The sequence below is a fragment of the Phaethon aethereus genome, assembly GCF_964289735.1.
Source record: "Phaethon aethereus genome assembly, chromosome: 1".
Classification (NCBI taxonomy): domain Eukaryota; kingdom Metazoa; phylum Chordata; class Aves; order Phaethontiformes; family Phaethontidae; genus Phaethon; species Phaethon aethereus.
In genome coordinates, this window is record NC_138575.1 from 213,800,196 (window position 1) to 213,824,980 (window position 24,785).

General features: G+C 40.4%; 1 protein-coding gene across 3 annotated transcripts in view; it reads left to right on the top strand.

Moving 5' to 3' along the window:
* GRM5 (glutamate metabotropic receptor 5) overlaps nt 1-24,785 on the top strand; it is a gene marked incomplete at both ends in the record, with an annotated part of 282,842 nt that overhangs the window by 231,595 nt on the left and 26,462 nt on the right. For all 3 annotated transcript variants that reach the window (XM_081997027.1, XM_081997025.1, XM_081997026.1), the window contains 3 exons: nt 5,392-5,638; nt 10,829-10,997; nt 14,598-14,724. In XM_081997027.1, coding sequence (XP_081853153.1) covers nt 5,392-5,638; nt 10,829-10,997; nt 14,598-14,724 — 543 coding nt within the window. The remainder of the gene's footprint in view (nt 1-5,391; nt 5,639-10,828; nt 10,998-14,597; nt 14,725-24,785) is intronic.

The following is a 24,785-nucleotide window of genomic DNA, read 5'->3' on the forward strand; positions in this document are numbered from 1 at the left end:
TGAAAACTAGTTTGTGAATTCGTCATGGGGTAGTTTGAGACTGTAGGCTATATTTCAGGCTTCCTCTGTGAGGTCTTTCAGGATTTTGTTGTAAACAACCTTTTGATTACTGAGAAATTTCAAAATAAAAAAATGAAACACCACCCATTTCCCTTTATTTCAATGCTAAACTCATTGCAAAGTAAACAAACTGCTCTGCACTTTGAAAAAAAAAAAATTCTCCCATATTCTGCCTCATATTTTGTTCTTGTTTCTTCTTGGAGAAATGAAATAAGAGAGGGGTTATCTGCAATGTAAAGTATTTTACCCTTTCTCCATTTTTTAAAATTCAAAGTATTCTCAGCTTTGGCACAGTTAGAAAACAGACAAGGCATATTGAACCATGGTAATTTTGCACTCTTGCACATCCCTGCTTGATGAGGCTTTTTAATGTCACCAGCTGGCAAACAGGAAAAAAATTTGTTTTATCTTCCTTGAGGGTAAAATGTAGGGGAAAAAAGAGGAATGACAAGTTTTACATCAAAAACCTGTAGAATAATGAATTTTATTGAAGAATGCTTTCTGTTTATTTGCATGCTAACTATGGGGAAAACCAGTGAAATTTCAGAATTTCCTCCAAGATGTAGTGCTGTTTTGTTTTTCCGTATTTGGGCTGGGGTGGGAGGGTTATTTAATTATTCCCACCCACCCCGCTCCCAGCCAGCGCCCGCAGCCCCCGGCCCGGCGGCTGCCACAGCCCCAGGCGGAGCCGCTGCCCGGCGCGGCGCGGCCAGCCCGGCCTGCAGCCGGCGCTTGGCTCTGCCGGAGAAACGCCGGAGCATGAGAAAAGCTCAGCACCGCCCGTGCCGAGGGCTGGCTCACCTTGTACCGGGACTTAAGAGCGCCCTTAAGTGCTCTCTTGGCCCGGTGCCCATACATACACTAATTGGTTTTAAATAGAACCAAGAAATGAACCACTGCCAGTTGGAATCACTTTCTTGATGAAAGAAGGTGTTTCTTTTCCGTCATCGACAGCGACAGCAGAAAAGAACAAATTTGGACGAGGAGTTTGGTGCTGGGCCCTCTCCGCACGGTTAATCACAGGTTCGAGGCTGCTTTCAGCGGCAGCCCTGCCCAGCTCCCGCGTACGCTCCCGGGTTCACGGTAACAGGCTGCTCCAGCTCAGGCTGTGTGCGCTTACCTGAGCTCACCTTCTCACGGCCCCCAGCCCGCGTCCATGAGGTGCTGCCGAGCAGCGCCGCGTGAGATCACCCTGCGTCGCCCACCTTCAGCCTCTGTGGAGTGTCCCAAGCCCAGTCGCGCCCAGAAATGCGGGCGGAAAGGGTGCGGGTAACGATGCTCTGAGTTCATACCATCCTCAGCCTGTTCTTCACTTTTGCTATAGTCACAGTCCTATAATAAAGCTGGGAACATACAGATAAATCCGGACGTACAAAAACATATATTTAAACAGGAAAAAGCATGGCTATTACCCACCTACTCCAGTGGCAGCAAATTCTGAAGCTGATATTTAATGCATTTAACCACGTTGCAAAGGTTCACCTGAATCCTGTATATATAGATTCCTAAATGATCTATAGAATAAATATTTATATACTTATATTTCCCATGAAATCCAGGAAAATTTTAGTTTCATTTCAGAGAGAGCGCAATAGCACCTAAAAACTCCAGCCAATAACAAGTCCACTGGATTAAGCAGAGGAAAAACAGGAAGATAAAGAGAACCCATCTCTTCCTGAGGAATATTCAGTCTAAAGAAAAATGGCAGATATAAAGCATTAGAAGTGAAATATTATTAGATGGAAAATTGAAGGACGTATGGGTTATCTGATTTGCCAAAGAAGGGACAGGATTTGTCTATGTAATATTTTGTAGACAGAAATGGTGATGTGACTTGAAATGTGGAACTGCCTCATGATCTCACAGCTTGGAAAATAATAGGATAAACCCTAAAATTACTGGGACAAAAAAGAATAGGGAATAAGGAGAACAGAATTGAGAGGTCTGCTCATGTGCTCCAACCACTAAGATTTCCTCATTTGTCCGAGAACTCTGCAATGTTTGATCATTTATGGCTGCAAGTGGTGTCTCGCTTTCCTCGTTAGTTCTGCATTATTCTATTGCCTTGTACATCTTAACTGCGGGAGGCAGAATTTGTTTTTCTGCAGTAATTATCACGACAGTGTTCTGAAGACAGCTCTCATGGATAAATTTAAGAATATGTGTTTGAGTTCCAGCAAGAGCAATATGCACTAACACTTAAGTGAACAATGTGTTTAAGGTTACCTAAATCATACCTGTTACTGAGATAGATTTCAAGTATTTTTACCTTTTTTTTCCTTCTGACCAAGAGACTACCTTTTAGCTTGCATATTCAGCCTTCCCTTAAAACTACCCATAGGATCACTGAAATAAATAGGGTTACTTACATGCTTCAAGTCTGACGTGCCTAAGTACTTTGTGAAACGGGTTGAAAATCACTTTCAGACATAACTATTTTTTAATACTAGCATTTTTTAAGACCAAATTACAGTATATTAAAGAGCAAAAATTTTATTTTGTTTCAGTTTTTGAGTTGTTCCCCTTAACTACAGAGTCTTGAGGTACTGTAAACTGACAGTCAGACTCAGTGGTTGGATTTGCCCCTATATAGCAAAGTGAGGCAGTTAACATCTTGGGGAAATGTTTTCTCCAGCTGCAGGAGGTTTATTAAAATTCTCACAACAGCTAATTCCCTCACAACTCCATTGACAATTGCCAGCAGCTTCTAGGAATAGCTAAGCAGCCTCATTACAAATCATCAGGTGAACTGAATGAGATTCAATGTTTAAAGAAAGTCAGAATAATAATTCTATAAAACTGAAGCACAAAGCCCAGTGGAGAGCGTTCCTGTAAGAATTAAGTTATTACATTTTTAAGTAATCATATGCAATAAAGCAGCTGAAATATTGTTTCATAATATATACTATTGCTGATGCAAATCTGATTCATTCTAATGGCTACTATAATTAACTGCACAGTTTGTGAGCTGTTAATTTTGAGGATGAATAATTGGTTAAACCAAGTTTTGTGTATTGCGATGTAACAAGCCTGTTCAGTTTTCCACTTAGTTTCAATTAATATGGGTTTTACATGTACTTTACTGTTGCAGTTTTTATGCCTATTATTTTTAATTAGGAAAAAGAAATACCTTGGTAGAACAGAACAAATGAGCAACACTGTGTGTTGTTTCCAAGTTTTTTTTCCATTACAGATATTTCAAGCTCATATCACTTAACTATCCAAAATGTTAATCACTGCTGGGAGTGCCAGCTCCTGCATGAAACAGAAGGGAAAAAGGGTCCTCAGTCCCCTCATTCACATACCACTACACAATGATTTTCAGTTCAAACTATGTATCTTTGCTACCTTTCCTGAAGTTTTCAGTACTCCAAAATGTTTTAGTGAATAGAACTGCATGGTGCTGTTCTTGTTCACCCCCAAAAAGGTGAGCTTGTAGATGCACCTATTTTACAATGGGATCAATCACTAGCTGGAGATTCTTACTCATCTCCACAAAGGTGCCTAGACATCAGACTGGATGCTTGTCTTCTCGATGGATACTTTCTATGGTGGGTTGACCTTGGATAGATGCCAAGTGCCCACCAAAGCTGCTCTATCACTCCCCCTTCTCAGATGGATGGGTGAGAAAAAAGTATAACAAGAAGCTTGTGGGTCAAGATAAGTACAGGGAGACATCCTTTGGCAATTACTGTTACAGGCAATACAGACTCAGTTTAGGGAAATTAGCTCAGTTTGTTGCCAATCAAATCAGAGTAGGGTAATGAGAAATAAAAAACAAATCTGAAAACACTTCCCGCCCCACCCTGTTAGTTTAGATCTAAGGAAGAAATTTTTGACAATGAGGGTGGTGAACCACTGGCCCAGGTTGCCCAGAGAGGTGGGAGATGCCCCATCCCTGGAACCATCCCAGGTCGGGTTGGACGGGGCTCTGAGCAACCTGATCTAGATGAAGGTGTCCCTGCTCACTGCAGGGGGGTTGGACTCGGTGACCTTTGAAGGTCCCTTCCACCCAAACTATCCTATGATTCTATGAATCTATGAATCTATGATCGGTCTTTTCATGGCATATATTACTTCTCACACTGTGCTACCCCTGTAGCTCAAACAGGCAGGTGTAAGCCCCATCCCTGCCTTTTGCCAATGCATCTACGGGAGGCAGACTTTCATAGAGTGGACAGAGAGGGTTATTTGCATTCCCTTTGCTCCTAGCTGCCCACACATGGGACTTCCTAGGTCCTAGGAATTGCTGCTTGACTGACAAAAGGAGAGTAAATGTTCTAGTAGAGCTCTTTGTTCGACTTCCTTCCAGAGCCGAATCTTTCCAGGTGTCTGACAGATTCCCAGGACCACTGATGCAGTTGCTTTATCTCTGATTCTTCTCACTTACCCAGTATTAAAGATCTGATGGCTGGAGTGCAGCTGGCAGCTTTTCTGATGACATATGAGGCAGAAAATCTCCAGCCCACTCTTCCTTGTATGGACCGGTGCTGCCAACAGAGCGAGCAAATCTGTGTCATTGCTAGCAGTGGGTTATAAAAATGAAGGCCTTCAGGGTGCTGCTGAGTGAGTTTTTGTTGTGCATGTCACAAAAGCTTAAATAGAAAATAGAAATCCAGACATTATGTTTTAAAAGCCGAACAAAGTAAGGTTAACAAGTTCTGGCTAAACAGAATCATTGCCTTACCCGTATCATCGAACCCTTCACAGACATTTTAATGCAGTCATCTGCATTGCATCATTATCCTCACTTCGTAAATAGAGAGGAGCAAGAGACACAGAAGTAAGAGAGTTATTAGCACAGGAACTGTTGGTACAGTTAAGGAGATGTACCTAGGTTGGTCTGTTCTCACAGGATTGGTTCCCATGCCTCTGAAACAACAATGTTGTCTACAAGGTCACTACAGAATAGACCCCATGTTAGCATCAACACCTCAACAAAAGATTTCTAAGGATTTGGAGAGATTTCTGCAGGCATCAAGAACTTCGTGGATTCCCTAAATCATTATATTGTAATGTTCATGACGCATGCTTTAAAAAAACACATGGAGGAGAAGTAGTTCAAAAACAGCATATGTGAGGTGTGGAGCTGCACAGAGAAATGCATCAGCTGGGTAATAAAATATTTAAGGGGAACCTCTTCTTTCGTTCCTTTCATGTTTTTTTTTCAAAATAGTCTGTGTGTGTTCCAGTAAGAGCATCTGCTATGAGCTAAGATACTTTAAAATACTTTTCCCACTGTTAATAACCAACCTACCAAGAGATGCCTTAAGAGCTGATCATATTTCAGCCACACGCACTAACCACCTGCTTTGCGACGTTCCCCGGCAGGCCAGATGACTCTGAGGACACAGCACGTTCAGGACTCTAAGATGGGCTTTGTAATCAACGCAATATACTCGATGGCATACGGCCTCCACAACATGCAGATGTCACTGTGCCCAGGCTACGTGGGCCTCTGTGATGCCATGAAGCCCATAGATGGTCGGAAGCTCCTGGAATCCCTCATGAAGACTAACTTTACTGGAGTCTCTGGGGACATGATCTTGTTTGATGAGAACGGTGACTCACCAGGAAGGTAATGTTGACATTTGTCAAACTGTTTAATACCAGACATGTTAACTGTATGTAATAGATGCACGCAGTCTTGACATCAGAGCTAAGATCTCATACTTTTATTTTCGCATTTCCTGACTTTCTGTGCTTATTTTTCCAAGATAACTCTTTTTTTAATATGCATTTTTTATAAGGTTAAAGATATAAACTTCCAGGCATGCAACCTTCCTGCATGAGTTTGCGTTTTCATCTATACCATTTAAAGGTATTACTTCTCACTACAAACCATCAGACCTTCAAACTTATGTTCATAGGCCATGACGGCCACCACAGCATTGATCTCTCTCTCTTTGTGTGTTTAAATGTATCTGTTTGACTGAGCGATAAGCAATCATAGCAGACATAGTTCTTTTATTAAAAAAGATAAAACAATGTCAGAAATATTGTATTGATTTGTCTGGGATTTTTTTTCATCAGAATTATTAAAAATCTGCTTCCATATCTTCTAAACAAAGCCTTTCCACTTGCATAACAGAATAAGCTATTAATTCATACTGTGCTGTTATAAGCCAAATTGAATTTAAATGAAGTATTTTTGCTAATATTCTTTTGCTAATAACTTACATGCGCGTATATGCATACATCTATGAAATATAAGACAAGGTTTTCTTTTTCTATGACATATATGCAGCATCCATATAAATGCACATTACAAAGAGTAATAAGGTTTTTTCTAGGTTTCTACCTATTGAGCTCTCAGAAAATGAACAGCAAATGTGATCGCATTCAAAGTATATATTTTTCCCTATATTTCAGTGGGCAGATTCCTGCTTCATTCACTGCTTTTACTCCAGTTTGACTGAGGCAGCCCTTTCTGTCTACTTTATTGAGAAATTTTTTGAACATCTTTGTGATGGCACCATGTAAAGAAATGACTAGAGGGAAAATTGTTCATCCTGTACACTCATTTAAATTTTATCTTCTCCCACTATTGTGACCTGAAAGGAAAGCATTAACTTCCGAGTAGAGGTGGGTAGGAAAACGTAAATCCATTGGTCAGAATATTTTGACATTTCCAAAAATTTCTGAAATTTCAGAACTGATGTTTTTCTTAATTTTATTTGAAAACCTCTGAAGCCAGCATTCTCTCCAAAAGAGAGCAGGACAGCCACCTACAAAGCAGTCTGTTTGTATCTATGGAGACACAAATTTTCAAACTTTTCAGACTGAGACTCTAAGGAAGTACACTGTGAGCTGGTAGGAAAATTCAGACACAAACTGGCAGAAACCCAGGAACATTTCAGATGGAAATTTATTTTCAGCACTGTTTTGGTGAGCAAGGCTGTCTTCCGCTAAACATTCCTATTTTTACAAATAGCTGAATTCTAAAGAAAAATGCCCAGTCTGGATTTTTCTGAACAAATTCCTTTTAAAAGACTTGTCCCAGACTTCTCTTAAAGGATTCCCTTTTGGTTTTAATGACGCTCAGATGCAGTGGACTGCATCCTGCCTCATTCCTATCTGTTTCACTCATTTCTTCCAGAAAGACTGAAGACTGCCATGAATAAATGATATGTGGCATGAGAACACCAATGATAATATCTAAATGTTGCAAAGAAACCTTTAGCTTTTCCTTTTCCTCATGTTGGCATGCTTAACAATAGTGATTCAATTCAATCTATTGCAAGGAATTTAACTGAATGTCTTGGGTGTTTTTAAATTCATTCTAAGAAAGACGATGAAGGAATTATATCATATGCAGTCATCTGCTCAGTCACAGCAGGACATTAGTGTTTCACTGAAGAGCATGGGGACACCATGTTGATTGTGCTCCTCAGGATAACACAACTTTAAGAAAGCCCAGCCTCAGTGGGTTAGTGTGAGATACGGTAGTGTTCTGTCTACTCAAGCTAATGGACTGTGTGTGGTGACAAAACGGTCCCAGAGTTTTTTTACTTTTGAAACATAGTTCTTTGATCCCTCTTCTACAATAGTCACATCATTAAATCCAGTTTATGTGCTTAACTTATCCAACATTGAGTCAAAATTTACTTTTTCATGATTAAGGAAAGCTTATAGGAAGCTCCATCTCTAACACCCAGGTTTTAAGTAGTTTATAGTCTTGAGCACTGTCAAACACTATTCGCAACAGCTGGGAGGTGGTGCAGTCATACTGGAACAACACATCTCCCCCATTCACTTGCATAGATAGCTGTATCTTCACTTTGTAAAAAGGAAATTTAAATCCTCACAGCTGTACTGTGGTGGTGTTAAGCAGGAAAGCAGAACATAAAAAGCCTTTCTGACCCAGATAGCTCAGGATTTGGATGTATTGCAAAAAGGTTTTGCTATTATACAACAGATGATTAATCCCAGAAGATGCTTTGAATCCTGGCCCTATTCCAAAGTCTTTTATGGGTATGTTGAGTTTTAAGCAGATAGTCTAGTGGAGGGCTTGTTTTAGGTGAGACAGAAGGCTCATAAAAAAACAAATGGGTGTGGAAGGAACAGCCGTGATTTCTCAGGAAGATAACAACTCTCTGTACATACTATTGAAACTCCAAAGAAGAAATTGAGAAGGCAAGAAAAGGGAAGAAAAAGAAGATGCTGGTGTTTTGACTGTGCTACCAATCGACTATGGATTCTCAGCAACTGCATGGTGCTTCTATTTTGAAACAAGTGTTTTGCACTGCGATTAGGGCACTGCTGGAAATGTGTTATTGCACTATTTGGTCTCTCCTCTCCTAAAGTGACAAACGGTCCCTGTGGTATCTCAAGGAAGCTCCAGGGAACCAGTGACTCATGAACCTCCACTATAGGAATGGACTTACTGAGTCTGGCTATTACTATCGGTCCACCAATGCTGTTCTTCACAGATAAGAGAGACCCAACATATTGAGGCAATAGTTTACTTAATTTGTTAGGTTTCTTCCCAGTATTCCCCTTGGGATGTGTGCATGGAACTACTACAGAGGGATAACTGGTTTAGGTCCTGCGGCCTGTTAAGTATTGGTAGTCCTTTCATTCATCTGCCCGTGGAAGTCTGAACTGACACGCTTAAAAAACAATAGTCAGAGGAGTGTTACAATGTCCTGACAATGCTGAATAAAGACTGAATAAAGCCCAGTGGCTTCTGGGCTAACTTTTTCATTAGTCTGTTTAATCCTTGAACACACTGTTACCATGCCTGTGAACCTCAGAAAAAAGTCTTGGTTTATAACGATGGGTAAAAGCTTGTTTAATTGTGTTTGGGTGTGTGTTATCTGATTCAGTTCATTTGTGGCAGTCTGGCATTCACATCTCCAACGTTGATGAGGTCATTCTCAAAGCTGTGGACATTTCCTTCTTTATATAGGATGGAAAATGAAATATTCCAAAGTCCATGAATATCAAATTTTTCTTCCTAGCTGTGTCATTGTTCATTTCTCTCCTTTTGGAAAGACTTAAGAATCATATGATATAGATAATATTACACTGCCCATTCAGTCAGGCTCCCCTTTCATTTTCTTCACAGGTTGCTTGCGGTCCTGAACCTGACCTGTGTGTGATTTTGGCATTGAACCCCTGCCATAGTTTCCCCACCATAACAGTTAGATATAGTTTCCTGGTGCAAAGCATCCTGAGATCCATGGATGGAGAATAGTTTTGCTGTAAATTTTTTTATGTCAGCATGGGAAAAATATTGGTTAGCTATAGTATGGCTACTGCATGTCAGTCCTAAAAGTGTTTCCTCAAAACTTAAGATACTTGGGTATCTTAGTTAAGATATTGTTTGATTTAATGAGCTGGTTCTTTTACTTACCTGTACATTGGGCTTCACAAATTACACTCTGACAATATCAGTCTTAATCCAACCCTGTCCGTACACTTTGCCTTGGGACTGATTTTGTGCCTGCTGCCAGGAAAAAGTTGTCTCCTTGTTTATGAACCAGGCAGGTTTTCTAAACCTATGGTTGTCTTAATCTTCTCAGCCTGTATAGTTTGCTTATTTTCCATCAGTGAATTTCATGTTGCTTAGTCAGATTACTGCAAAGACTACTAAAAAGGAGGTAAAGAAAAGCACGACAACATCACTTCAGGAGCTACCCAACTTTCCAACCATGCCTTACAAGTAAGCCTTAAAAGAACAGGCTTGTAAGGTAGAAAGGTGGCCTGTGTTCAGTATGCCAGCAGGAGGCTAGTGAGTCGTATGCTGCTTCCCAGACTTTCTGTAAGACTCTGTGGGAGCTAAAAAGAAAGTAGGAGGAAGAGGAGCATGAAACCTGAAAACTCTGATCAGCTCTAGCTCTGCTCTTAACACTTCTGTTCCCATAAAATAAGGTAATCTGACCCAAAAGCAGCCTAGGACTGCGGCATGAATAATCTTTCTCTTCCATACCGTACTGTATAAGAAATTAAATTTGTTCTGATCACTGAGAATTACATCAAAATGAAGGGGCTGGTACGGATGGGAATGAATAACATCTGCTGCTGCAACGCTGTAGAAGAAAAAGGCCAGGAAAAGGCAACTATCAACTTTATTCTTCAAATGCCTGGACTACAAGGTGCCTTTTGGTAAGAAGGTCTCCCTGAAACCTCTAGCATGTCCCAGGGTCCTGGAGTCTGTGCCTGAAGAATGCTGCCTGATTCCTCTCTGGGAGCCACACCAATTGCATCTTGCAGTCTTACAGCACAGGCAGTTTCTTCTTGATGCCACAGGCCCAGGTTGCTTCTACCTCACCTTAGGAGCCTACCTGTCTCCAGGCTTCCTCTCTCAGCAGGGAATAAGCAGTTGCAGGCAGTGAGGAACACTTAGCATTGGGAATTGCCATTATAGGTGTCGATTTCTCTGCAGCTGCTCTCGAGGGAGCCTGGGACAGCTACGGCTCCCTGTGCGGCTGGCTTCCGTGCTGAAAGTTATACAGGATTAATCCTGTCTGGCTCATTTCATTGTTTCCCTTAAATAAATACAGTAATTCTCAGAAGCTCGGTCACTTATCACCAAAGTGTTCAGGGGACGTTCATGGTGACAGAAGAAAACAAATTAAAATACAAAGGAAAAGAAAGATTTTGTAACACGAAAATTATTGGGAGAGACTCAAGGGCAAGCACAATGCTTAAAATTTTACCTTCTTTATTTTAACAAGTTTGATTTTGACTGTCTATTGTTCCTTTAATTTGTAACATTTCATGATGTCCTCCTCAACTCAGCTATGTCTTTGTGTTTCCAAAGATATGAAATCATGAATTTTAAGAAAATGGGGAAGGACTACTTCGATTATATCAATGTTGGCAGCTGGGACAATGGTGAACTGAAAATGGACGATGATGAAATATGGTCAGAGAAAAATAATATCATCAGATCTGTGTGCAGTGAACCCTGCGAAAAAGGCCAGATAAAGGTAAGTATTTCCTCCATTTACATAAGTCATGTAGAATGCATAGCCTCGACATTTGAAAGCAAGTTTTTCTTGACTCTTACATGGAGACAGTATCCCGCACCTTAATTAAAATGTACAGATTTACATATTTAGTTCTTTCTCGTATCAGAGTCATCTCACTATTTTCATAAGTTGCCATTTTCTTGTACTCCTATATCTCTGAATTGCTGACTTCTTTATACTTATATTCCAAATGCTTTAGAACAGATATTGTTTGGTGGGGTTTTGCTGCATATTTTTACAGCATCTGATTCAGTGGAGTGCAAATCCCTGACTGGGACTTGTCAGTACAGCTGCAGGTAAATTATAAATAATAATTGCTACTATTTCAGTGCTAGACATAGACACCTAGACTGGAACATTATTACTCAGACTTTAAGTCTGTGGTATCATCAGAGAACATCACACTACTTAGAACTTCAGGAAATGTAGGTTACAATTTTTTTAATCATACCTACTTTATTGCTTCTTTCTTTCCCAGGTTTTTGATTTTTTCTTCCTCCCTTTCCATGTTGCAGTAAGTACAGAGGGTAGATGAATCTGTCATATATTAATTGTAGTCTATTATCCTTCAGCATCCCATGACACTTAATGCAGAAGAGTGATAATACTGCAAGTCCTTAGCTTACCTTGCAGTCATTTATATAAAAGCCTGTGGACTGAGGGGGTGAGCATGGACAACAGAGTGGCTCAGACTGAAAAAAAGCAGCTGTAATTTCTGACATGCCTCACTGGAAGCTGGATCACTTGTCTCCTATGTTAACATGACATGCCTGCAAAACTGTGAAGCAGCTACAGTGAGGGGCTGATGGGAGGCTGACCATGCTCTGCAACACAAAGTGAATCTCTTCAGTCTGAATTTTCCAGAGTTTTAGGACACAGTCACCATGTTTTATTCACTGATTGGTCTTTGGAAGAGTCAGTAAGTGAGTTTCATCAGACCAAATGTATATGTCTTCAGTGTAGGCATATACAGTTATATCAGATTTCTGAATTTTCTTTATAATCAATGGAAAAAAAATGTTATTCCAGATTAGGAGTCATCTCATCCTCATGTAGGCTTTGAAAACAGTTAAGATGAATCTTGGTGTAGAAACACTTCTTTCTCTTCGCTGATAGCAAAAGGCACCCAGCCAGGACAGTTGGTTCAGATGAGAACATACCTTCTGCAGACACATAAAGGAAGGTGGGATGAATTACTCCCACAGTAAATAAACAGAGGTCTGATGTTAGCATGCTCCAGCCATGGAGTCACATATGTGAGAGGATAGGATGGACAAACAGATAATAATTTCAGAACTGGATGGCTCTGAGTTTCTTTATGATCTGTTGCCACAACACAGGTGATGGGTAGCATCGTGTGGTCTTCATTAACACAGCCTCCTTCCACCTTCTACGCATGCTCTCAAGGATTCTCACATGAGGATTCTTCACTCTGAAGCCTATTCATCACACACTTAGACACATGCTTAAAATCCAGTGTCTGGAATGTTCTTTATGCTCCTTGTTAGGCTACTGATTACAAATCTCAAAGTTTACCTCACGGTCCTTTGTCTTCATGGTCTTCACAGATGATAGGGAGAGCTTGACCCTGCCAAGCTCTGTGGTGGTTTTCCTGCAGAATTCTGTGGGACTGAGTTATTATGCAGGAATTTAAAACATTCAGTGTAATGATATCCAACACTCAGAAACATATGGTACATCCGTCTGAAGGACTTGATAAAATCCAAACACAATCCAACTCTACATATTTGAAACGGTGCAAACATATGATTACTTAAATCCATACATGTTCAAGGGATTGTCCAGATGACAAGGGGAAAGGAAAATAATTTTTGTTTTAAACGGAATTGTTTTTTGTTAAAAAGGACAGAAAAGGTTACTCTACAGTTAAGTGCTGCAATAAACAACTGTTCAAACAATGAAAAATAAAAGCATGAAGAAATAGCTGACTAAGCAATTTAATACAAAAAAGTCTGACCTGATTCTGAGTAGTGAAGAACAATTATTTTGATTTCTAGAGAAGGATACATAAACCTTCTCTGGATTAACCTCTAGTTAGTGCTAGGTAGGAAATGATCAGTCTACCAGTTTTGTGAAAGATTTGACAAATACCATGTATTTTATAGAAGATGCTGATTTTGTGAATTGTTTAACAGAAAACTGTAAATTAATTGTTTTGATAAAAAGTTTAGGTGTTTTGATAATAACGTATGGTTTGTATTTTGCCATTTCATTTTCCTGAGCATCTTATACATTGTAAAATTATGGATTTTTGTAATGCATTGTTTATCAAAATATGTGTCTAAAAATTAGTACAAGCTTTCTAAGAATTTATTTTCCCAGACACAAGAAAATTTGTCATTTGTTCAAATTTTCATTCTATTTCAAAATGAAAAAAATCCCAAGATGCAAATTCTTCTGGAGGACAGATACTCTGTTTTGCAAGTAGCTTTAGTCTCAACACTTGCAGAACAAATCATTTTTGCTCCCATGGCCTTTCTGCCAGTTTAGCTATTCAGGTGTGGCTTTTTTCCTTTTCATACTCTATAATTTTAAAAACAAAACCAAAAATTGAAGTTTTCAAAGCCCCATACTGTTGATGAGAATGATGTAATTTATACTTTTTTTTCCTGCAGCATTGCAAAGAGCAATCCAGTTCTTTTTGATTATACTCTTTTACATTTCATGTATTAAAATTGCAATGAAGTCATTTGGTTTTGAAGTCACCTTCTAACTTCATCACTGCAAAAGATACATAAATCAACCTACTTCTTATGCTATAATTGGTAGTATTAATTTATAAATTCTTTGGTAAGAGCAGAGAAACTGGTAATACTGTATTTCAAAAGGAAGACATATTGACAAGAAGCACAGATGTTTTCAGTGCCCAGAGATGATAAATAAGGATCTTGAAAAATCTGCATCTCAATCATGAGCGTGCAGTAATATTTGGCAGTAAATTATAAAATGAGAAATCAGGTCAGATGTTAAAATGGATAAAGATAACATCCTCAGTCTTAAATGCTAATTACAAATGCAGTAATTAAATAATTCTGGAAAAGGCATGTTCAGTTTGAGGTCTGGAAAAAATCAGTTTTAACAAATCACTCACAATCAGATGAAAAATAAGCACCCAAATATATTTGGGTAGTGAACTCCTAAGGAAATAACGTTGTTGACATGATTCCCTGTATGGACCACAATGGAGTGAATTATATGCCTTGAGTACCACGCACTGGCTTCTGTAGGCACATTGCCACCTATAAAATTTAAAGGTTTGCTATTTCTAAGAGAGGGAAAAACATCTTATTGTCATTCTATACCTCCATTTATACTTCTGTGGGGTTGATGGTTTCTTTCTTCTGGTATATATATAATGGGAGAACTGAGAACTTGTGTCATATTGTGTATAAGCAAACATATCATGAAAAGGAACTCTCTTTAAAATAAAATTAAAAAAAACTCTAAAAAAAATATATACTAAAAAATTAAATTAGTAACTGGGGCAGCATGAATGTACATTTATGCTCCTAAACCAAATGTCTATTTTTGTCTCAGGTGATCCGTAAAGGAGAAGTGAGTTGTTGTTGGACCTGCACTCCTTGTAAAGAGAATGAATATGTATTTGATGAATACACATGCAAAGCCTGCCAGCTCGGCTCTTGGCCCAACGACGACCTCACAGGTAAATGAGTTGTGGCAGTGCTTATCTTGTTAATGAAAATGTTAATCTGCTGAGTTGAAGAAATAAATGCCAGATACAAGTGAGTATGAGGACTGGTTTGGTCAGATCGAAGCCAGGAATAAAGCTGAAAGTTGAACTGAGGCTGATATTTGTCTTGTAACCCCAACCTGATCCAGGAATCGTTGGTGTAATTCAGCTGCCTTCTAAAGACCTGAGTTACAACATCTAGAAATACAAAAGACAGTCCTGGTTTTGTATTCAACCCTGTCCTAACTAGCTGGTGGTGCAGATCTTGTTCTTCCCCAAACAGGTAGAGAAATTCAGTCTTTGTCAGAGAAAATATTAAGGGACGTCAAATTTCAGTTATAATTTCCTCCCAAGCAGGTGCAGAAGAGTCATGCAATACTTTCTTTTCTAATCTGAAAAAGTTATGAACTAGTTGTTGTAGTTACTGCTGCTAAATGCAAGAGAGCTCCAAACAGACTCAGGTTTGCATTAGTCCTTTGTTCACCAGAGAGTCTGCTAGAATACAGGGTTCATGTTCTCCTTTTCATGGCGTCGGTCTCTATGCCCTTGTAGAACAGCAATTTGGCTACCTTAGAGATAAATTACTCCAACACTTGTATCCCCCAGAATCTCTTCTTTACGACTAATAAACAGAATTCAAGTATTCAAACGCTCAAAGCACACACCACTTCAAAACTGTTCAGGGATCAGGTTCTCATTGTGCCAGGCTCTGTATAGTCAAGGGGAGAAGAGACAGGTTTTTTCCAGAAGAGCTCACAGATTTGGTTTGCATATAATTTCTATGGATGAGGGGATAAATTTTTGAGGTGAAAGAGAGGGAAGGCAAAGGGAAAAACAGTTTGCTGGCTGAATTTATACAAGTGGAAGAGTGTCAGGCAGTTTATAGGCTTGGCCTATAAACAGATTTTTATATACAAGTTAATCCTTTCCTGGTAAGGAATGTTGCATTGCTGTAATAAATGAGCTATTTTAGATAACTGCTGCAAAAATATCATTTAGCCATAAAACTGATGGGGTATTTTTCAGAAAATGCCAAACATGAAACTTTCCCTGAGAAAACAAACAAACAAACAAAAAAACAACTTTTAACTGAGAAAACTGAAACAGCAATAAAATCGAATTGCAATTGTTCCTCCAGCCCCACTCCGCCAGCCCTGCTTGCCGGGGTACTCAGCAATCAGCCAGCAATGCCTTCTCATCTCAGGGAAAGCTTTGTTGTCCCAGGAGAATGGAGAAGGGGAGCAAAAGAGACCCATCCCCATGTGTGCCCCAGAGCAGAGTACTGAGGGCATGATATAAGCTCAGGTTCACATCCCAGCTGGGTCATCCAGAAGCCTCCAAAGCCCACGTTGCACAAACCGGGCCACTGCACCAGGCTGGTCAGTTTATGTAGGTCAAACAGTGCAAATGGTCAACTCTTCAACCACGCCCCGGTCTTGTCTGAGAAGTGGCAGATCTCAGCTCATGTCTCTGATGCAGTGAGCACTTGAGGTCTTACCCAACGTAGAACAAGTGGACAAGTTGCTGCTATGAGTCAGTTAGGAGGGAACTTACTCCAAGTGCCTCACTGGACCAACAGAGGACGCACTTCTGAAACACCACTGATGGGAACTGCCCATTGACCTAGTGAAGTTTGGGTAATTAGCCTGTAAGCACAAGGCAAAGTGGAGCTAACAGCCACCAGGTTGGCCTTCAGCCTTTGTGCTTTGAGCTGGCTTCCCAGGGCACAAAAATCTCCATGCCTCAGGCAAGGCATCAGTCTGGGCTTGTGGGAGGATTTACCCTCTGAAGGTCTTACTTTGCCCTCAGGATAGAAAAGCAGGATGGGGTGGCACCTCGAAAGCTCTTGTACGATGAGTCAATGATTTTCCACCCAGCTCTGATTGTTTTAAAGGAAAGTAGTTGTCTTTTTAGTCAAGCCAACTGCTTTGTGTATTACATGAGCTGCTATATTTTGAAAATCATTCACCTGGCTTTAGACATGCATTTTATGCCTTTATAGGGACCAAAATCAATATGCACGCAAAACAACCCCTTGACATCAGTGCCAGGCAACCTTCCTCAGGAGATCTAACCCTTGTTCCTCAGCCAGGCACAAATTCAGCAGGAACTATTTGGAAACTGACCCCCCCTTGGCCTCCATGAGCACAGCTGATACAATATGCACTCCTCATAGCAAGACACGCATCACCATAGCTTCCTGGCTGTGTAGTCCCCACCTAACTTACTATTCACATGATCACAGAATCACAGAATCATTTAAGGTTGGAAAAGGCCTTTAAGATCATCAAGTCCAACCATCAACCCAACACATGATGGCTGGATCTTGTCTTACTTGGCTTTGTATCAAAAACAGATTTTAAAAAGTCTGTTCCCAGCTTATTCATACAATATATTGAGCTGTATTTTTAATGATCGTATTTATAGTCCCAATTTTTGCAGCTTGTAAAAAACTGCTTCTCAGTCTTGTTTACATCGTAAGATTTAGTCATAAATGTGAATTAAAAATAAAGATAAGGAGATGTGTTATATATTCTGGCAAGGAATTTTCCCTTCAGTTTTATAAAGCATACACCAATATCCTTGAAATGTCCCTATATCTGATACTGCGGCAGTCTATGTCTCTTTGCTACTTGATAAAGCCATGTCTTAGGTAATGTCAGCTCCACAAGGCTACACATATAAAAAGCTCATTGGAATAAGTCTTCCTTGCATGATCACCTTCAGATGGGAGTCCTGTAAATATATCAACCACACTCTTGAGAAGGCTTTCAACGTGGAGCTGCACCTCACTGTTTGCCAGAGATCTGAACTTGGATAAAAACATTTTTGGAATCCTTTCCTGGCTCACACAACAAAACATTGCTCCATCTTTCTTATGCTCAATGACCAGCATCAGTTTTGTGCCACAAACTTCACTATATAAAATGTGTAATGGTAGGAATGTTGCTCACAGAAAGGAAGAAAGATTAATACTTTTTTTCACTCACCTGTGGAATATGAGAATTCAGATGCAGGAAGGGAGAAGACAGAAGGGATGCAATACATGTAGGAAAACAAAGTTGTTCTTAGAACAGAAAAAGACATTGGTTTTCTGAAGTACAGAAAGGTACAGGAAGTCCAAAGGTAGTGGGAAAGACAAGTGGGAGGAAGAGTTTCTCTTGATTAAATCAGTTACTGGAAAACATCTCCATCTAGAAGTGAAGCTGAGGTGAGAAAGGGAATGTTTAGCCACCCATGTTTTATTTCTTCATGAATTTCAGTTTCATTGTTTATGCATACAACATTCCCCAGGGACCAGGCTCCTCCTTGGACAAAAAAATAGTCATTCTATTCCTTTTCTCTAAATTTATCTCTACCATCCCAACATGCACCCCAAGTAATTTTCTTCCTCCTGGTTTAGTGTCAAGACGTGCTTTCCAATCTACTGTAGTTCCCCTCCTTCCCCGTGCATTGTGTTAGCAACAATCCATACATTACAGCACCACTTCACATATTAGTAGGGCCAGTGTGGCTGAGCCACATAGCCAATTAGGAGAAACTCAAGGGTTTAAGTACAGAAGCACATGCCAACCCTTCAACTATTCCTCAAAGCCCTTCTTTGCATTATATTCACAGTGGAGGGAAGAGAAAGAGATGCCAGACATGTTTAGAAACAAATTAAGGGATTTTCTTAATACTGAAGATCAAACCTAAATGAAATTAATTTTTCAGTAGCTTGATGAGAACGGCTTTTGGGTTCTTCAGGAACCCAGGTGACTTGAGGACATGGCCACCTGCATTCCGAAAGGGTGCCTTGGAAAGACCAGATAAGTTTTGTTCAGCATCTCAGATCTTTTTTGGTGCTTGTAGGAACACCTTGGTCCAGTTATCACTAGTGTTTGTTTAAGGACATTTTTGATGTGTGACAGAGGCAATTATTATCTCTTTCTGTGATTCAGGGACAGCATAAAGCAGTAACAGAAACAAAGTTTTGTCTAGTGACCTCAGGGATTGCAAGGAAAGTAGATAACCATTTCAGTGACACTTGGATTATCTCCAGGCTGTATTGACATTTTTCTCGTTCTCTGTGTACTCTAAATATGCTAGCTATTTGATTTCTTAATTGGATTCCCATGAAAATAGGAGCTGAAATATTTTACAGTTCTTGAAATGTTTTCTTTGCCATTCAAGGATAAGGCTACATGTGAGAAATACATATTTTTACTATAGTTACAAAAATGTTTTCATCAAATAAGGTACAGTAAACCCAGGACAGTAGTGTCTTAATTTTGTCTGCCTGTCTGTAAGTGCCAGAAAAGAGCTGGATTATCCGAACCACCCTTGAATGGAAAGGACTGAAAAGAGAGCACCCCACTCTAAGTGACACAACAGCCATTTCAAAGCGCTCTGACAACGCCGATGCTGTATCCATTTGGCTTGTACCGATCCAGATTCCTCACTGAGAAGCGAAGACAACCGCCTCCCCCATCCTGAGGCCGTTGCTCGTACGTTGCGGGAGCCGCAGAGAACAGACAGTGCTGGGAGCCGCTGCTGTCCGGGCTCCGGGCCCCACCTGGGACAACCCACCGCTGCGGCTCCTGCGAGCCACCGCGGCCAAGGGCAGGGGCAACGCCAGATCCCAGCAGATCCCTACAAGGGCTTGGTCGGCTCTTCCTGCAGCGTGCGAATTCAGCCTGTGGCAGAAGCCGCGGGAGTCTGAGGCTCAGATGTCTCGTAAGACTAGACCTTGTCCACTCCCCAAGAAAAAAAATCATTCATCTCTTGCCCAAAACATTCCCAAATGGTAACTGCTTTTTGCCAGCAAACTGCTTTCTTGTGTCGTTGCTTGCAATAAAGTTACAGCCATTGGTAATTTCAGCAATTGTCTGACAGTTGCGAGCACGAGGCAGAACAGAATTTAGCCTGTGCTGACATCGATTTTGCTGCTGAAACGTTGCTAGGATCTTGCTTTTGACCATAGTTGGTAAGGCTGTAATTCAGTTGGAGGGTAGAAGAAGGACACAATTTTTATCTGGTTGCTTTTAGCACGTTAAATGCACATCAGCAGAGACAATGTCTAATTTTCACCCTGATTTCCCGTGCCCTGCATTTCTCTTTCCTTTTTATTTTTTATTCCAAATGAAATGTAACCATTTCCATAAGTCACTCTCACACCGGCCTCTTGGAGAAAGCAGATGAGGATGAGCTAAGGGCTCAGGTGGCAATATTGTGACCAGGATTTCTAGCTGTCATTTTCTCCTCTCCCTTGTTTCTGTGTTTGTGGACTTCTCTTCCCTCAATCGCCTGTTCCAGGGAAGGTGTGGCCTTTCGCTTCCAGTCCATTCACAACCCAAGTCTCCAGCGTGAGCCACACCACACTTCAGGCTCAAGCGAGCTGGTTCAAGAATGTTGAGCTCAACAAACAGCTCTTGGAGGATCCTCGGCTGGGTGAAGGGGGACTTGCCAACAAAGCCAGAAGGATCCACTTGTAATTGTGCCTTATATTATGAAAAGTTTGCTGAAAATGACATATTCTGAAGAAAACATTTACAACACACAGAGCCAGAATTTTTTAGTGAAACTTAAATCAAAACGTTAGAGCTAGCATACAGATGGACCTGATTGCTGCAATTCATCAGTTGTACCAGTCATTCTGCACATTTGCGTAATTAAGAAATCATTCCCCATGTGGTCACAGAGTAACTTCAATGTATTATTCTAAGATTCATGGTCTTGCCTTTTACTGCAATGCACAGCTAAATCAGTATATTTGAGGACTTAGGCTCCTGAGCTACAGATGCCCCAGATTTCATGGTTTAAGATGTGACTGATCCCAACTCCTGCACTGCAGAGGTGTCAGAATTAAAAACATGCACAGTCCTCAGCTGCATCTATTGACTGCAAACCCTCCTTTGCTCGTGGTTTCAGTAAATGTGCCAGCCTGGGAATGGCAGCAGCCAAGAAGCCAGCACATGGTCACCTCTACATGTCCTGCTATTGTAGCAACTACAAAAGGTCCCACCAGAACAGGGCAAAGAACTGGTGACCATAATAGCTTACCATAACACCAGAATTTAGTAATGAAATGTTAAAGATGTCCTCTTTCACTTCAGTTGGTCCAGTTGGAGGTCGGGGGCTGATTTCTCACCCAGGACTTTGGAGAGTGTGATCTTCACTTTTGCCTTGTCAGTTTGGGGAACAGATTGGGGTTTTATAAAAAAAAAAAAAAAAAAAAGCTACCATGCCAGCTTCACGTAGATTTTTATTCTGACTTCTACATTTTTTTATCTCAGCTCTCCATATGTGAAAACCCAAATAACTAATCAAGATATTCCTTCTCCCATCATTTTGGATTATAAATAGGGAAACATTCAGAAGCATTAATATAAAATATCTAACAGCATAACATCAACACACTTTGAATAATGTGTGCCAAATCCTATGTCAAGAGTCTTAGTCACAACTAAGATGTGGCTAAGTTGTTTAGGTTTCAGCCTTGGTGTTTGGACTTCTGCTATCCTTGAAGGGGTCTCTGAAAAGTTACCAAGTAAACCAAGTCTTTTGTCAATGGGTTGAAGTCGCTGCCCAGGATGTCAAACCCCACTGAAAAATGTTTAGGACTTACTAAACCAGCAGTAATTTTCTGCTGGTTTTAGTCTCCATATGCAGATTCAGTGAGCTTTATCTCATGATGTTGACTTAAGAGATGTCACTGAATTCCCTTCACTTTCCAGAGTGCATCCTATTCACAAGCCTTAGTCATGTTTACCTTTGGAACTAGTTTAATTACATATTCTATATTGCCTACCATGAAAGGGATTTTCAGTGCTAAGCTAATACAGTTTTATGGATGCTGAAGGCGTGGTAAGGTCTCTTAGGCGTCAAGGCTATAATAACAAATTAAAATAGTGTCTAGATCAAATCCCCAGAAAATATGGACTACAATATTGCGCTTCGTATCTGTGAACTCTTCTCCCAGATGAACTAGTTTTAACACAATATGAAGGGTCAAAAATAAGTGACAAGTTTACCTCTACAGAGAGAGCTCAGGGTACTAATAGACCTATGGCAGTGGTCAAGCCTTCAAGAGCTTCTCCTCTCCTTATTTATGGCACAGTTTATCCTATCCATGAAGTAGCCAGATGCTTTTCCAAAATATCAGAACCCTTTTTTTTCCCCCAGAAGATCCTTATACATAATTATCTGTAATTTCTTGGTGATTTTTGACGCTCCTTTCAGAATAACTTTTCTTAGCTTGTCAAGTGGGACTCGAATTTTTTATACCTGCTTTTCTTGCTATTCACATGTGTATCTAGTACTTTGCCCCCACCAGCTACATTTCTGGCCCGAAGAACACAGAGGCAGTTTTATATCAATTTTATCGGGGCTCCAGTCCCAGAAGCAGTGCACTCTTGAGCATAGAGTAGAACAACTCTACACCTGCTCCAAATTGGACTGGCTCCTAACAGCCTTTCCACAAGCCAAAGATTGCCTCAGCATACTGCAGGGACCACAAGGCAAGGCTGCTGGCTCTGTTTCACTTGGAGTTTCTGAGCCAGTGAGGGAAGAAGATTTTCCAGGTGCTTGGAGATGTTGATGAAGTGTAAGAGATGGGTTGTGGGGCAGGATCTCGTCCAAATGACCATTAAGCATACACATACTTAGGGGATAGGAATGACTTCTTCTTGTGTTACCATTTTTCAGCTTTTGCCTTGGTATAATCCTGGCCATCAACCTAACCTGAACAGAGTCCTGTTTTCCTATATTTCTTTTACTTGATCTAGTTGTCCCTTTCTGCAAAGTGTCATTGTCAGAAACCATTAGTTGCAAAGCTATTATATGAAAACCTCACCAATCATTGCCTTATGAAGACTATCCAGTCCTTAAATCTTAACTGAGGAATAAATCATTACACAGTTTAGTATTCTCCTTATAAAGTATACCCAGTGATGGGGGAAAAAATGGGACAAGTTTTCAACTCTTTTCTCAGGTATTTTATTAAGAGAATGTAAAAAGAGTAATAAAGCAAGGAAGGCATGAAATAGTCTGAAACTATTGAGAAATGCTTGGTTATGATTCATCTCTGCTGCAACATTAGAAACCGAGCAAAATTCAACCCCTATATCATTGTCTGCATGTAAAAGCCAGCTGTCAGATAAAGACCTTTTCTCTTCAAATTTCCTGGCCAAGAGTATATATATTAGTATTAAAAGCTGGTAACAATTTGTTTCCTGAAAATGTTACTTAAATTTTACTAAAATTGGAAATAGATTTAGAGGTTACTTACTCATAGAACTTCTTGGGGAAGAACCCACATGGGGACAGCTGCAGACACCAGAGCATGCTTTCTGGTTTTAACCCTTCTTCCACCAATCTCACTGGTATAAAATGTTAATTTTAATGATGTGATTCCTGTGCTACATTAATCTTGATAAAGCCAGAATGAAATAGAGTCTCTCTCACAATGAATAAGTAAACCTTTTAAAATCAACAAGAGTCAAATAGGTAACACCAACTGAATCTGTGAGAGTGTTTCATAAAAATTTAAATGTCTTCACTACATTAAGATGTGAGAGTAACTTCATTATTGCAACAGAAAGCTTTGCACACCAAAGCAGTTAAAATATGGGTGGTAAATTAATCTGTATTTAGTAACCAAGAGCACAATTCTGTTACACTGGAGTGACTGCAAATTTGTATCTTTTAACTGCACTAATGTCAAAGACTTGTTGACCCTAATCCTTCTGATTTTTCTGCAAGAATACAGAACTATCTGCCTTGTGCTTTTGCCACACAATCTATTGAGTATACCACCTTACTGTAGGTATTATATTTTTGATAATATTAATTGTGTAGAGATATATAATACAGAAATACTGTGAGAAGGGAGGAGCTAAGCCTACTATCTACCCATATCATTTCATGAAATGATTTTTGCTAATAAGAACATCAGTGGCAGATTTGGAAAAGCTTTAAGCTCCACTTAAAATAATGGAAAAGACAAAGAGTAAATCAACCTGATCTAGTTGAAGATGTCCCTGCTCATTGCAGGGAGGTTGAACTAGATGACCTTTAAAGGTTCCTTCCAACCCAAACTATTCTATGATTCTATGTTCCTGCACGTAGAAATTCCCAGATTATAGTCATGATGTCTATATTTAGTCCTGTTCATCAAGTCATTTTAATCCCAGGTTCCCTATTCAGTTGGGATTGCTTGGCATCCAGATGCCCATCAGACAGAGCTAATTACCCTCACTGCTGAAAATACAAATGTGAGCACCCAGCGGTTCCATCCTCACAGGGTGAAGTGCGTTGCCATGACACACCTTGAGTCAGGCTGACACCCTTCTCTCTGGCCTAAACCAGAAAACAGCAAACTGATTACAACAATCCTAAATTTTGAGGTCATTTAGATATTGCAATCCAGGTTAGTCAAGCTTAATACAAGTACAGGGGAAATAAAAGCTTTTAGTTGTGTTTTCTCCACTCCGTCATCTCCTTCCAGCAGTCCTGCCCTGGCTGGCAGTGCCAGCGTGTCTACTATTGTCAGGAAGTTGCATTCCAGAGCATCGAGGTCCTCCCCTCTTATTCTTATTGTATCGGATCTGGCTGAGGAGGAGTTCATTTTCCCCGTAGCAGCCCTCACAGCGCTGTGCTTTGGACTAGTAGCTAGAGAGGTGTTGATAACACACCAGTGTTTTGGCTACTGCTGAGCAGCGCTGGCACAGCACCCAGGCTGTCTCTCCAACATTCCCCCTCACCAGTGGGCTGGGGGTGGGCAAGCTCTTGGGAGGGGACACAGCCAGGACAGCTGACCCAAACTGACCAAAGGCATGTTTCCTGGGATATGACATCAGCTCAGCAATAAAAGCTAAGAGACATGAGAGTGGAGGGGAGGGGCATTTGTTACCACTTTTGTCTTTTGGAGCAACCGCTATGTGTACTGAAGCCCTGCTTCTCAGGAAGTGGCTGGATTTTGCCTGCTGATGGGCAGTAGAGAATAAATCTTTTGTTTCCCTTTGCTTCCATGTGCAGCCTTTGCTTTTGCTTTA